At 30.2% G+C, this 15,851-nt stretch overlaps 1 protein-coding gene across 2 annotated transcripts in view; it reads left to right on the forward strand.

Moving 5' to 3' along the window:
• The window catches only part of LOC149906984 (uncharacterized), a 30,729-nt gene continuing 14,878 nt past the window's right edge, over positions 1-15,851 (forward strand). The window contains exons 1-8 of one of the 2 annotated variants that reach the window (XM_090104034.1): positions 1-322; positions 653-907; positions 3,195-3,356; positions 4,437-4,685; positions 9,563-9,825; positions 10,286-10,473; positions 14,016-14,097; positions 15,221-15,253. In XM_090104034.1, coding sequence (XP_089960160.1) covers positions 80-322; positions 653-907; positions 3,195-3,356; positions 4,437-4,685; positions 9,563-9,825; positions 10,286-10,473; positions 14,016-14,097; positions 15,221-15,253 — 1,475 coding nt within the window. In that variant the 5' untranslated portion in view covers positions 1-79. The remainder of the gene's footprint in view (positions 323-652; positions 908-3,194; positions 3,357-4,436; positions 4,686-9,562; positions 9,826-10,285; positions 10,474-14,015; positions 14,098-15,220; positions 15,254-15,851) is intronic. The other variant, XM_090104035.1, reaches the window with a different exon arrangement.

Genomic DNA, 15,851 nt, shown 5'->3' on the forward strand with positions numbered 1-15,851 from the left:
TGATACGTTTGGCGCTTGGCGCAGTTTTAATCAAATTCTATTCGTGGTCGGACGATACATAATTATTAGTGATGACAAAATGTTTGGGGTGTTAGGACGTTATGTTAGTGTTATAACAATACTTTATATATTTTCTAGTGCTGTGAGTTGTGATTATGTTCCGTCAGGAAACACATTGTACGTGGCAGAAGACCCGCATACCTCTCGTAAATTTACTGTAATAAATAGAAACGACGAAAAAGCGGATAGCAATGTGCATGAAAGAAATAAACGAGATGCAACCTTAACTCCACCGCCTTTGGAAAAAAATATTAGTACATGGGTAATATGCCATTTCCTTATTAAATTCAATCATTCCCCTTTCTGTTTGTTTTAACGCGTACCGGCGGTAAATAGGATTATTTTTTCTATTTCACAACAATGACAATGTATTTCTTGTTTATGTTCTTTTATTTTCTTCTATTTTTATCTGAACATGACAAAGCATTTGTTGTTGTAACCTTCATCAATTATTTACGAAGTGTGCATTTGTTTATAAATAGAAAAATCAATCCTTTCGCCAAATATTCTCTCTGTCATTAGTGTGTCTCCTTATTTATTTATTTTGAACGAGTTATACATAAAGAGATGTTATGATGCACTTTATTTTTAGACAACTCACCTCAATGATAGTCACCAGCAGCTAATGGTGCATTGGGTTGGTGAAGGCTCTAATGTGATCATTTGCCTGGCGAGAGACTCCAGCCCTAGAAATAAGGGTTCAATTTCTCCATCAGCTCTTTATATCTCATATGACTATGGCAAGAACTTCACAAACAAGACTGAAAGTTTCAGGCTTGGAGATGAGCCTGATAGTGGCTATGCACAACTTGATAAATTCTTCAATCACCCAAAGTACCCAGAATTTGTAAGTATATTGTTACTCTGTATATAATTTCACTGTTATATTAACATTGTTAGATTTTTGGTGGATGAAAGTGAAAGCTAGTTGTTTTGATACTTTCTAAAGAGTGCTTGCAATTTATTTAGGGTAATGTAGTATTGTATTAATTCTAATAAATTGTCCCATGTAATATGTAATTCTAAATAATAAACTTTTTATAATTTTAAAGTATGTTTTCCTTATTTTAATAACTGAATTGATTGTCATGTATTTAATATAATATTATCTATATTGTGTAAAAGGGAATAAACCTTTATAGAGTTTAAATGGAGCAGCTTGCAACTTATGAAATTGTTATGAAATTTTATCATAATCACCTGTGTTTTAATAACTAATTAATTGCATACACTTTTATAGTCTCCATCCAAAATGTTTGAGACATGTTTTTCTTAATAAACTCAATCATTTTAAATTCTTTGTTAATTGTGCTCACATTGTGAAATATGTGAATGTACGTATAAAGTACTTATCAAGGACATAGAAAAGGAGGATGGCCACATATGACCTGAATGCGAACATTAATCATCGGTGTATCAAAAAATAGTAATTTATGCGTGCTTTTACTAACGGGGTCTAAGTTATTTTTTTCGGGCCGGGAAAATGTTATGTATTATTAATAAATAAACTCAAATTCATAACATTGTTTGAACGCATCCAAACGTCTTTCATTTTTACATGTGTCATGCGTTTCGTTTTCATAGCGCAGCGGGAGTTAATTAGCGATTACGTTTAAAAAAATACTAGAATAATAATATATATTTCTTTGTTTTATTTCACCTATCATATTTAATAGCAAAAACAGTAAGAAAGATATAATTTATAGATTTAAAAAATATTTTTTGCCATAAATACATTTAATAATATACCTAAAATATGTAAAACGGAACGTATTTTTTACCGGCATAATAGACACAAGTCACAAAGGTTAGATGACACATGACATGACTGACGCGTAGCTGAAAAACATGATTTTGTTTATTATTTGTGTTGTATTGGCTTATATATCAATCAAATAAATAACATAGGCTACGTCGTCCACCCTTAGAATTTAGTTATGGCTGTAGGTATAACTCTAAACCATATTCATTATATACGTAGCCATAACCTCAAAAATGGCAAATTATGTAAAAATTCTAAGCTCAACCACTTTCAAATAATATATTTGCAATGTGGGATTGCTAAGGGTGGTTAGGCGAACCATTTAAGCCCTATATTAATCATGGTCGCGACATTTCATAGTCAGGTCTTGGTATGTATGGGCAGTGGCCGATGTCCTTTGTTGGCAAAACAAAGAGCTGTCAAAATATTTAATTGATGTGTTTTCCTTCAAAAGTAAACAGGTCATTGAACTCATATCATTTAATAATAACAAAAAGGTGATATGACTCCTTGTTATTAAAGATTCATGTTACAGACTGCAGGATGTTTAAATAAGAGACACTGTAATTTGAATATTTTTAAATTAAAAGGTCAAATGTTGCAATTTACATGAGTGTGTAATTTAACTCTTATTACAAGTTCTTTGCTACAAATAGAAGTTGAATATGCTTTGAATATGTTATGATAATTCAATATTGTATAAAAATTTGTAAACAACTAAAATTCACTAAATTTGGCATTTTTTAAATTGGTGACTTCAAGAAATTGTTTGCCTTAAAATGTAGTTTAAACTAATTAAGTAACACCTTTCCAAGATTGTCTAAGTCTATGATAAAATTGATCATAATTGGTTTCACAGTTTTGGTGCCAAACACACAGATGTTCATTTATTGAAATGTTTTTATTTATACAGTAATTTATTTTAATAGCACACTTAATTTATTTACTTTAATTCTAAGAAGGAAAACACTAATAAGAATAGACAACAATTAAATCAACATTTTTAAAACCACTTCAATTGCAATAATAAGTCTTATAAATGCATTTTTTTAAGAATGACCTTCACAACAAATTAAGATATTTTTATATATCAGGTTGAATAAATGCTATATGTATACATTTTTTATAATATATAATACTAGTTTGACCCGCATTGCTTCGCTCCTGTTGGTATTAGTGTGATGATGTAAAGCCTATGGCCTTCCTCGATAAATGGGCTATCTAACACCAAAAGTATATTTCAAATCAGACAAGTAGTTCCTGAGATTAGCGCATTCAAACAAACAAACTGTTCAGCTTTATAATATTAGTAAATAGAAAATAAGTATAGTAATAGATGTTCCCCTTGCATTACACATAAATTTCTCTCCAGTGCGTCTTCATTGATTCAACAAACAAGAAGTTATACACAACCAATGACAATGGGCACACCATTCATAGGACGGACCTGACCTTCAATCCCAACGAATTGGTCTTTGATGAAGAGTTTCCTGTCAGATTTGTTATATTGGACAAAACTAGCCAGAATAGGAATGTGAGTATTCTTTGGTGTTACTATTTTACGATATGCTAGATTAGGGGCCTTTATATGCGTGATTCATTTTTTTGTGAATACGTTTGTGAGATATTGATAATAATTATTATTAAAAAAATATATCATTTTCATGTGTTATAGGTGTAAATTGCCTCAATTATTAAATGTATTTACATATTTAATTTTAATATTATATATTGTGTCATTACTATATTCAAGAATGCAAATTACTATCAAATTGCACATTTTAATTGTTAGCTATCACTGGGAAATCTAAAATATTATGCTTATTAAAGAAATAATTATGAAGTACACACACAAATCATATGTTTCCTTGAGTGGTGTAATTCCTAACCTTAGATAATTATGTATGTGTGCTAATCAGTAACATAACATGCAAAAATTATCTTCACATGACTGAATTTAATTATACTATACATGTGAAGGTCAAGGTAAATAATAATGATTGTAAATATTCTCTTTCTATCTTCTTTTTAACCCATATTAAAACTGGATTTTTGTAAACTGAATGCAACATTTAAATATATGGGAATTATCCAATTGGAAGATCTCACAAACGATTAAACGAAAGTGGTTCTAAATTCGTAGCATATTTATTTACATGTTTTTATTCATTTATAACTAGTATGTCTACTATGATGAAAAAACTACATAACTTTTTCATCATAGTGGACATATTTTGAAGTTACAAAATGAACGTTTATGGTTATACTCGCATAATAATTAATGGGTATTTTTAATCGAATTAAATTTATCAATCACGACTTAGTTCCATAACGAGTTTTTCGTATTTCAAAACAAAAAATAGTTTACCAGTCAGAGACATCGTACCGGTTTATGAGTAAAGAATTGATATCTATTTTAGACAACTTAAAAAAATGAAGAAGATAAGGTTTTTTAAAACGTCTTTACCCGTTCCCAAAACGCCGAAAGATTCTCAATTTTTAGCTTTTGTTATATTTTTGCAACTCTCTGCTAACATTGATTCTTCTCATCGCACTTATATCTATGCGCATAGGAATACAAATAAAATTTCTTCAATATTCAATCGTTTTGCAGCTATACCTAACAGTGGACGGCGGCAAGACGTTCAAACAAATTCAGAGTTTCGTGAAGACGTTCTTCTGGCCATCTGGCCCGGAGATGCCCAAAGTATTCTACGTGGAACGTATGAAACCGCGAAGCAGTAGCACTGTGCTCAAGGTCAACGATCCCTCGGACATGAGACACGCTGAAGTACTCTTCGCGGATGCTAAGGACTTTCAGATAAAGGGCGACTATATGTTCGCGACTAGACAGTCGGACGATGTAAGTAAATCTTTACCTACGTGTGTATTTTATCTTGAGTTATCTTATCTTTCTTAAATTTATAAACAAGACTGTGATGGGACGGTTGTTTGTTTCACGGTAAAACAGCTGATCGTGTCCGCTCGATATTTTGTTTAGGGATACATTGTAGTTTGGATTAACAGATAGGCTACTTTTAGTCTTCGTAAACCAATCTTATGTTGGTTCATAATAGGCTGGAAAGTAATAAGCAACATAATATAAACTTGTATAATTTATATTGTGTTTGTCTTAAATCATAAATATATTTTTGTGAACAAGAATTAAAAGTTAAACTACATACAAACCACCTACTTCGATTTGTATTAGATGAAATAATACACATGACAAATAACTTATTTACTGGTCAGAATCATTTAGATTCTGAACATACCACAGTTACAACTGCACATTAATGGCACAAGCACAAGGTCTCAATTTATATTCAGCTCAGTATCGGCATCGCGTAAGCAATTACGATTGCACTCTCACTGATAAATGTATTATTCACATCCGCTGTATATCAATCGTTTTATTATGAGGTATTCTCGGTTCAAAGGTTGACGCTTTAGGTCATACTTGTGATGTTAGGAATTGTACTGCGGTGCCTCATAGTGGATAATATTTTTCGGATGACATCCCATGATGGAAACTTACAAGAAAATACTATTATTATGAATAATTTTTACAAATATGTTCCAATTTTCCTTATAACTATTATATAATTCTGGTATTTGGAATCGACGGATTAACCTTAAATCTCCGAATTGTGTTGCAATTTACATATCTAGCTTGATAATTATATTCTGTAAATTATAAATTGTAATAAGGTACATATTAATTTAATATCTTATTTCAATAAATTTGAATAAGCTTTTTGGAAAATTCTCACTACTGATAGGGTTCTAGGGATTAAGGATTATTTAGTGGGCGTACATTGCCGCAGGGTTTCTACTTTCCGCCCCGGTATAACCCACATTATCGTTAATTAGATAAACTAATATTTATTAATAGTTATCTAATAGCTTTGTTTTTATTACGGTAACGGATATAAAATAATATGTAGTTTATCTAAAAATGTAAAATGAGGTTTATTGATGTTGGATTTCTTCATAGATATTGTTAATAATATAAACTTATTAACACATACTATTAAATTGGAAAGGTATTTCTTAAAAATATTCCTGAGTTAAAAAATATCAGCTCGTTATTATTGAACCTAGAAACTAGTGATAATGATTCACTTCTTAGTTATTATCGCCAATAAAGTTTGAAGCTAGATTAAAATCGCCTAGATTGTAGTTTATTATAATATTGTAATTCCAAGTATTACAAGCTAAACAAAATTGTTGCTACTGAAACGAGATATCTGTTTAGTAAACATACATTTGTTTTGTAAATGCAACATTATTAATTATTATCATACATAATATGATACTAAGCCAATACTTTGTATAATTAAATTATATATTACTGATAAAGTCCAGGTATACAACATCAGTTAGATGTAGTATGTCTAGATGTAGTTAACTAATGACGCGCCTTCGCTCTGTCTGTTTAGAACCGGGATAAAGAATTAAAAAAAAAGAATATCTATAACCCGGAACTCAGGAATACTATAGCATTCAGTCTGCATTCATCTGATGTAGTTAAGAATAGTCAAATAAAATATTAATTTATAAAACTTTATTAATCTTATATATAAAAATGAATCGCAAAATGTGTTGGTAAGCGCATAACTCGAGAACGGCTGAACCGATTTCGATAATTCTTTTTTTATTATATTCCTTGAAGTACGAGGGTGGTTTTTATGTAGAGAAAACGTCAATATGTACCACGGGCGAAGCCGGGGCGGACCGCTAGTACCAAATAAAATCATAACTTTCTCTGACAAACGAACAACAATATGTACCATTAAATTATTATTACACAATGCGTTTAAACAATAGACGCATTACATAATAAAATAACTAGAGGTTTAATTGAGCTGATGTTACTAAATTTCCACTCGGCAAGGATGTGGTTGCTCAAGTGAATAATATGGGCACAAATTTATGCCGCTTACGATACACTGGTTACGTCTAGAGAATTCTCTCTTGATGGACCGAACGGAGTAATGTCATATCCATCTGAGTTCCTTCATCATAATTGTTTTAGTAATAGCACAGATTATATTGTATGTTCTAGGTAATAGGTTAATCGGTATTTTTATTGCTCTTAGATATGTGTCCTTCCAAGTAGGAAAACATAACTAATACATACCCTATACCATAACCGAAATGTAGAGGATCAAGGAATATTAATATGATAAAAATTAAGAGCATTTACCTATTATGTACTGGAATACGTATGCTGATTGTAATAACATAGCCCATATTATTAATCTATAACTGTTGTAGCCTCGTTTCTTTTGATGCCTAACAGATATATATTTTACTCAAAATTAATAAAGTATATTTACGAAACTTTGATCGAGCGATATCTTTTTCGGACGAATAAAACAGTTTTTCAGTTACTTAGTAAGAAAATACTTTGAATTAGCAAATAAATAATATCAACTCTCCACAAATGATTATTGTTATTATAAGACCATAATATTACGGCTTCAGTAAATGTTACTTTCATTATTATTAAATATCACTGCTAATGATCACGCGACCTCATATTTTTTACGCCATCATAGCTTCGGCTAATGGATTTCCTTGTGGTAAAACATAAGAAACACGGAATTCATACAGGAAAGATAAATTGATGTTTCATGTATACCAAGCAATTAATACTTCAAGATAGTCGTCAGATATACCGGTTGTAAATTCATTAGGTTGAAGATTAAAAATAGTGGCATTTAAAATTTATTTCATGTTGCATAAATATTTTAAACCAATTAATATTTTGAATTTATAATCGAAATTACGAAAAAGAAAGCTTTTGGTTATATTCCATGACGATATATTATTTAATTTATCTTCTTCAACGTTAAACGGCCAATACAGGATAGATTCATACAAAATACGCTACCTTTTCTATGAATAGTTTTTATTCTTTATCCTACGACATCATATCGAACTTGAAACGTATAATTGGTAACAAAGGCTTTCCTCAAGCGAAGCCTTACAAACACTAGGTTAAACTGCAAGTCGATGAAAATAAATATAAACGAATTATAAGAAATATAAATCTTTTTCACACGAATTTGCGTCAGTATGGAAAACTTTTAAATTCATTGCGATTTCGCACTTTCTGAAATCGCTGGGTTTTTTTCCTTTTGATCTGCCATAATGTACACTATATTCGTTCAAAATAGCCACGATCCATGAAAATCTTTCTATTCAGGAAGATAATAAATGCAATGTGATATTTTTTTTTAGTAATGAGTATAAAGTAAAGCAAACAATATTTATCTTATGTCTGAAAATTCTTTGTTGTAATATATTATTTGCAATGTAAAATTCACATGATTCATAGTGACTGCTAAACCGAAGTGAGTCACATGTTAGTAGATACTTTATTGTTATGATCACCATTGTAAATTTTTAAGGCATTTTATACGTACAATACAGTGCATATTGATGGCCTTCATATTGATAATAATATGAGTTTGAGGATAAAACTCATAAACATAATAATATAACCCTTGTGCATTATGCAATATCATGTACAAACTCCGTAACAAATAAATGAATATTATTTAACTGCCGAGTAAAATTATAGTCGTTTTAAAATTAATTGTAATAAAGCGGAAGATTAAAAATTAGGAAAAAAGAAAAACATGACCATGATATTAAATCTTATCTATGAATTACTAATCTTGTTTACCTGGTTTTTATAAGAACGACATGTAAACATTAAATGCTATTGTTTTCATTTAAAACAATTATTGTTCTATAAATAATTTACGTTAGTCAGAAAAACTTGAATATTAAGTGGAAACCAATTAGTACTTATTGAATCATTAAAATTATCAGCAGGATTGACGTTTGTATCAAATAAGGGCCGATTTTTCAATGCTTGGATAAAACTTATTCGTCGAATAATGTATAAAACTACCATTTTAAAAACGTATTCTAATTGTCCGTATTTGACAGTTTACGTGACATTTTAATATTATCGTGTAATACTTTATTGGACGGATAAGTTTTATCCAAGTATTGAAAAATCGGCCCTAAATCAAATACACAGAGCATTAGATAGTGTTTATAATGGGAATCTCTTCAGAATAATCACATGGATCAGTAAAGTAGGTACAGCAGTATTAATATATTTAAGTGTTCCATTAGCGTGCGCAAGGTCTCTGACCGGTCTATAACCTAAGTTGTGCTACACATGTGTTAATTGTGTATCTTGTTTGTTTATAAATATTTAACCACCTGATTGAAAATTTATCTTATTATACTCTGTGTATTCCGTAAATAATGAACACACGCTTATCTTCGATGCCATAACAAATATCACGAAGATTATAATATTTTCTTATAGTTTAGTTTATTTAATATTTTATCTGTATTTAAAAGATTCTGTAGACAAGACATTTTCTAGCATTTTTAGTCGTCATATCATAAATTTTCCCATTTACCATCAGTCGAGAAAGTAATTTCTATAGAGAAAAGCCGACATTAAACTCTATATAATATGCTCTTTTAATTTTTAGGTAAATCCCTAACGACAAAATTCCATGATTTTGGAATAATTAACTTTCATTTCAATCTTGAAACATTTTTAAAAGCCGAAAACAGTGTCACTAATTTAGTTCAATTTGATCGCGAAACATATAAAACCACAAGTGCACTTAACATTCAAAATGTTTCTCAGTACACTGTGCTAATGCTACACAGAAATTATAACTTATGATTTTGTTTCAGAAGAACAATGTGGATCTATACATTTCCTACCAAAGAGGTCCCTTCTACAGAGCAGATTTCCAAACCGAGCTGGATCTTAAAAAGTTCCACATCGCAGACGTAACTGACAAACGTATATTTGTCTCTGTCATGCACACGGAGAGCGTAACTAACTTATACGTTTCGGAAATAAGCAGGAACTTCACGAAATACAACTTTGTGCTGAGTCTCAAACAGATTTTGTGCTATTTCCCTGAAGGCAACTGGAAGCATAGCTGGCTAGAGTAAGAATTATTTTTCATTTCTTAATTGTACGCTTACGAAAATTTGTTTCTTTTGTAAACAAATAAGCCATTTTATAAGAAATTCATAGCCTCTGTTTATGATAAACACTTTGTTCAGTTTTTCTTGAAAGAATAATGTTTACAAAATGTAATGCAAATTTAAATAATTATTATTCATCTAATGAACATTACCTAGTACAGCATGTAAACAGGAAAATGTTTAAGGGTATTGAACAATGCCACATTTAAAATGTTTACCGAAATATTACATTTTATTAGTTAATTATGGTCAAAAAATGTACACACAATATAATATCATCTATATTTCATTTGTTATTTAAATAAAAACGCTTTTAAAACTAAAAGTTCAAGATAGTTAATACTGTTGTTGATTACCAATTATTATTTAATATTTATCTACATATTTTACAAATGCAATAGTAGTATTTATTTATTCTAGGGACGTAACAGAAGATCCATTCACGGACCTATATCGCGTAGAAGGCCTTAAAGGGATATACATTGCATCGAAAGTGAATTCAAAGTCATTGGTTGAGAGTGTAGAACCCGAACACTTAATATCCCTGATCACGTTTGACCACGGTGTCACTTGGTCACCTATCACACCGCCAGCTGAAGATGAAAACGGTGAGTATTATGTATGGATGAGACGTTGTAATAATGAGCATTGATACGGTGTGAGTTTTTTACGGTGTAAGTTTTTGTCAATTCGTTTTTTGAGATTGAGTCGATGCAAAACAGCTTTACCAGAAAACTTGTCTTATGTATATACGAAACAAATAAATAAATACAAAAGTCAGTAAAGTGCAAATAAATACTTGCAGAAATGCGGAAGTTATTAATAAGCAATATGAATTCATTTAACGTCATCGGCGCTAATTCTTCTAAAAAGTAAGTTACAGAAAACTGTTACGGGAACAATCATTTTAACACTGCAACCATTCGCAACAGAAATAACTTTCACTTGCTTCATTGAGACTTTTATGAGAAATATTCGCAACATTGAGTTATTTAATTAAATAATTATCTCTGATTACTAAATCATTAACTGTGTCGTTAACTACATATATTATTTTTCTAAACAGTATATATAAAATTATTTGAAACTAAAAACTTGGAAAAAAAGAAGAGTTTCACCGTGGCGTCGCGTGACGTTTTACATGATAAGCAAATTACGGTATCGGCCTAATTTTTTCGCTTTCACTGTGTTTCATTTATGCAGTAACAGATGTAATGTTTTGCACAGTGGCGATTTCAAAACAATGCAATAAATATAATTCTTATTATTATATGTTTTACACACAGCACAGCTAGTGCTCCGTGGTTTTACCCACAAACTTAACTATGGACAAAAACTGTTATCTCTTATTTCGGGGGTTGATTTTTGGAAAATTAAGTATAATATATTAATAATAAACAGAAGTGTAAACTATCATTAATAAACTATTTTTATTCAAAATTTCATCAGTCATTCTAATCAGTGAGCTATGGTTTGGCCATGAAAGCATAACAGAATACAGATAGATAGAATTTCGCATTAAAAATGTTAGTACAGATATAAATCGTATTAAGGATGATGGTTAGGAGGAAAATACATTAGAGGCGACGGCAATAATAACATTCCAAGAAAAAGATAATTGAAAAAAGTACATTCTAATCGTACCTAGCTCTACATAATATTGTCAGTTCAATCGTTTATTTATAAACTACTAGCGGTCCACCCCGGCCTCGCCCGTACATATTTACGTTTTCTCTACATAAGAACCATCCTTGTACTTCAAGGAATATAATAAAAAAAGAATTATCGAAATCAGTCCACCCGTTCACGCGTGATGCCGTGACCAAGGAAAACAGGTTTCATTTTTATTAATAGACTAGCGGTCCGCCCCGGCTTCGCCCGTGGTACATGTTTACGTTTTCTCTACATAAGAACCATCCTCGTACTTCAAGGAATATAATAAAAAAAGAATTATCGAAATCGGTTCAGTTGTTCTCGAGTTATGCGCTTACCAACACATTTTGCGATTCATTTTTATATATAAAAGAAGAAGAAGATATAGATAATGACGACAATCGTTCTATTTATATAATTGTTTATTTTGTTGTTTTGTTATCAAAGGTTTTTTTAATTGATTCCTCACTTATGTTTTAGTGAAATCCGTCTTTAAAGTGGCATCTGGATTTGTTAGTTAGTTTATGATAAAAAATCACATTATGTGCGTATTTATTAAAACATAGATTTTATATGTTACATGTATTTAAACTATCATTAGCTTACACAAACATTTATTCTTATAGATAAGCCATTAAAAAACGTTAAAGTAATCATAATAAACACCTGAATTATTGTGCGGCTTAACGACTGCAGTAATTGAATAGAAATTTAATTTATACATAATTAATGTTGCATAAGTCGAGAGGTTTTATTTGGTATATTTTGCATAATTCAAATTCAAATTATTTCAAATAATTTATAATATATCGTCACGTTATAATACATTCACAGAAAATCAACGTCTTACCCGTCTTAAAAGTTGCTTCTTTGACTATACTAAAATGATTTTAAAGGTTGGCACTTAATCACGCAATCGTTATTGTTTTCGCGTGAAATTTGGCCAAAAATAGTGTCTACATTCTTTATAATTGCCTCTTAAACCCGGGTAGGGGTTCAGTGGTTATTATACAATGGTATACTTATACTGATGAAAGTTTGAATAAACTTATTTTTGAAGTGAATCTTATTTAGGCGCGTTGAGAGTAACATTTCAAGGTTGAGAGTAACATTGAGGTGACGCGATTTTGTATTTTTGAAACTTGCCAAAGAAGTTTCACTTCTGACATGAGTGCTCGGCACACACGTTTCATTCATGCACAAAATCAAGATAGGAGACGTCCAATTTTTTAATCTTTTATCATTTATACTTTTTTATCTACATAATTCGTCCATTACCTTTCATATACACAGTTTAACCCTTAACACGGCAAGCCCTGAAATAATGTACCCAGATATGACCTGAATTGATTTTAGTGATAGTTATTGATTAAAAAATACTATAGTAGAGAAAAAAATAAAACAAATTTTCTGTAAGTAGGTTTTTCAGGATGTCCGTTAAAACGGCCTTTGCCAAGAACCCCGTCTTCATTGCTGTCTCAAAAAACGGACAACGCTGTCATACAGCTTATAAAATGAGAATGAAAAAAATAAATATTCACTTAATATAACACAATTGAAAACGATTTCAAATAGCATTTTATTGTTTTATTGTATCACAGTATTTTCACTATCTATTATAACAAAAAATTCTTCAATTTTAACTAAATACCTAACAAATGATAATTGAGCCCTCTCGAGCTCAATCACACTATTTAGTTGTGTGGAATGTTAAATAACATTTATTATTTCGTGTCAAGCAACCTTTGGTTTCATTGAATACTAATAATAATGGTTTTTCTAAATGTGAAGTGATATTTGGCCGATGATTAGGACATTTAGACGAAATGGGGGTCGAGGAACTCCCGGTTCTATTGTAGACCCAACGGATTTAACTGATCTTAGATTATATTCGTCATTTTGAACTTAATTAAAAATAATTCTACATATAATTAAAGACTCTAAAGCAAGAAAATCCCATAAAAGTGATACATATTTTATTAAAGTACGAATCATGGCAACGTCCGTTTCTTGGGACATGCCTAATGGTTCTTAGTTACCTGTATCTACGGCACTGTCCCAAAAAACGGACCAGCTATATTTCGGATATTTTGTCATAGAATTATTTGAATATTTCATAATCTTTAGAGCAAAAACAACAGTTTATCTCACCTGAAAGTTAAATCAATAGAAATCAAACACGGAAACTATTTCATAAAAGCTATTATTAACCAGAAACACAAACCATCACTAATTCCGGAAATCCGTAAATTCAACAGTCACCTAGCACACGAATCAAATGTTCTCTATAATTGGCATGTAGGAGAAAAATAAAGGATTGTTATCGTACTTTCTCCAACGTAGTCAATTTTCTAGATTTTTTGGAACGTTCAAGATTTACACGGCAATAAGTACATGTACTAAAAAAGTGACAGAAAAGCTTTAAGGGTTAATTACTTTTTTTTAGTTTAAAACTAAATACTTAGGTACAACTAAATAGGTATATTAATTGTTTCAGGTAAACCTCTCAATTGCCACATTGAGAACTCGTGCAGTCTACACTTATGTCAGAAATTCAGTCAACTGTATCCAGTTACAAGGTGAGGATAATTCAATCAACTCTATTTAATCTCATCTCATATTCCTAATGGGGTAATGGATACTTAACTTCATTTAATTTTATACTTTAAAAGTATATCCTTAAAGTCTATTTTTCTATTTCCTTTTTGGATGTGTTTGTAAACTTAGCTTCAAATTATTCTTTAATTTGATTATATTAATGCGATAAACAAAAATCGTGTTTCGTCTTTTTGGATATGTTTCGTTTTGGTGTTGAAATAGTCGTATTAACGGATTTGTTTTATCTGTACTATTTGCTTTATCTTTGCTTAACTGATTCATTGTATTATATAATGTAATTTATTACTATTTTGGGTAAATAATTGTTGTTAACCTCATATATACTTAATTTCTTCTTTCTCTTTAAATGCAAACACTAGTAATAAAAAAGTATTAAACCGATAAAAAATTATAAATAACTATTTTATTATGACTTTATAGACAAGCATTTAATGTCTTTATGTTGACTTTTCGACCTATAAAACATTAAAGCAATATGTTTTAATGTTAGGTGTATTCGAGATGCGCGATAACCTTGTAATTTTAATTTAAAACCAGTGTTCTAAAGAACTATGAAATCAAGACGGGAAGTTAATTATATTTACCTATGTATAAAGTTATATTTCAGGCGTTATAAGTTATCAAATAAGGCACTACTAAGTAGGTACTACTCAATTATAACAATTGATGAGCTGTATAGAAATCGTTGATAAATAATTAGGATTCTTTTGATAATTCTGTCGACAACAAATGACAAAGGGTTATCGAATTCTTGTGATAATAAAAAATATCACCTGAACGCGATACTTATTTACATTTTTGTTTCTTTGTGACGTATATTAAGTGTAATCGGAGAATAAATATAAAATCATGGGGCAATCGTTTAAATTTTTTATATTTAAAACATATGACAACAATTTTCTAGGAAAATCAGACGAAAATATATATTTAAAAATAATATTAGAGTAGATACAAGTTTTACCATTAAAACCATTCAAATTAAACCATTTATAAGTCCAAATTAAATAAAAACAGATTGAACTCACATGTAAATTGATTTTATATAGTAAAAATACAACCTAAAAGTACCTAAATTTTTTACAGCCCACCCGGAAATATCATAAATAATGATATGAGGTAAAACAGAGTGTTATAGAGAATGCTTATTATATGTTTGCATTTTGTTAGGGTTTCTATGTTTAACATAGGTTTTTATGGGTTTGCAAGACTTTTAAGTGGGTTGCTTTTTTCATTTTGCAAATCATCAATCATTCAAATTATTTCACCTCATTGCACGTTTTCGAAATATGGATAGATGCGTGCGGTTTCTGTTTAGTTATGAGATTTTTTTTTGTGTGATGCTTCATGGGCAGTACCTATAGGAAATTCAGCATTTATTGCCACTATGCGATCACGTTACAGATCTAGCAATTGTAAGATTACAGCTTACGTGGGCACTATCAAAATATATGAAGTTTGTTCATACACAAATTTTTATATTTATGATTCTTTAAATGTTTGTCGAAGGGTGTGCAATTGAATGTGGATAATGTGTGCAATATGTGAATTCATTGAAACTCAAATGGTATTAAACAGGGTCCCATAAATCTGCTTCTTTGATTTTATTAATTTTGACAATGTTTTTCTTATTTGTGGTTGTAGTTAATGTGTGGTTAATTCACAGAGGCAGATTTGTGTGGCGTTTATCAAATGTGCTTATTTCTGCATTTGGTTA

The sequence above is a fragment of the Colias eurytheme genome, chromosome 7 (assembly GCF_061535395.1).
Source record: "Colias eurytheme isolate Ceu_HAF_F1 chromosome 7, ilColEury1 Martin Lab GWU primary, whole genome shotgun sequence".
Classification (NCBI taxonomy): Eukaryota; Metazoa; Arthropoda; class Insecta; order Lepidoptera; family Pieridae; genus Colias; species Colias eurytheme.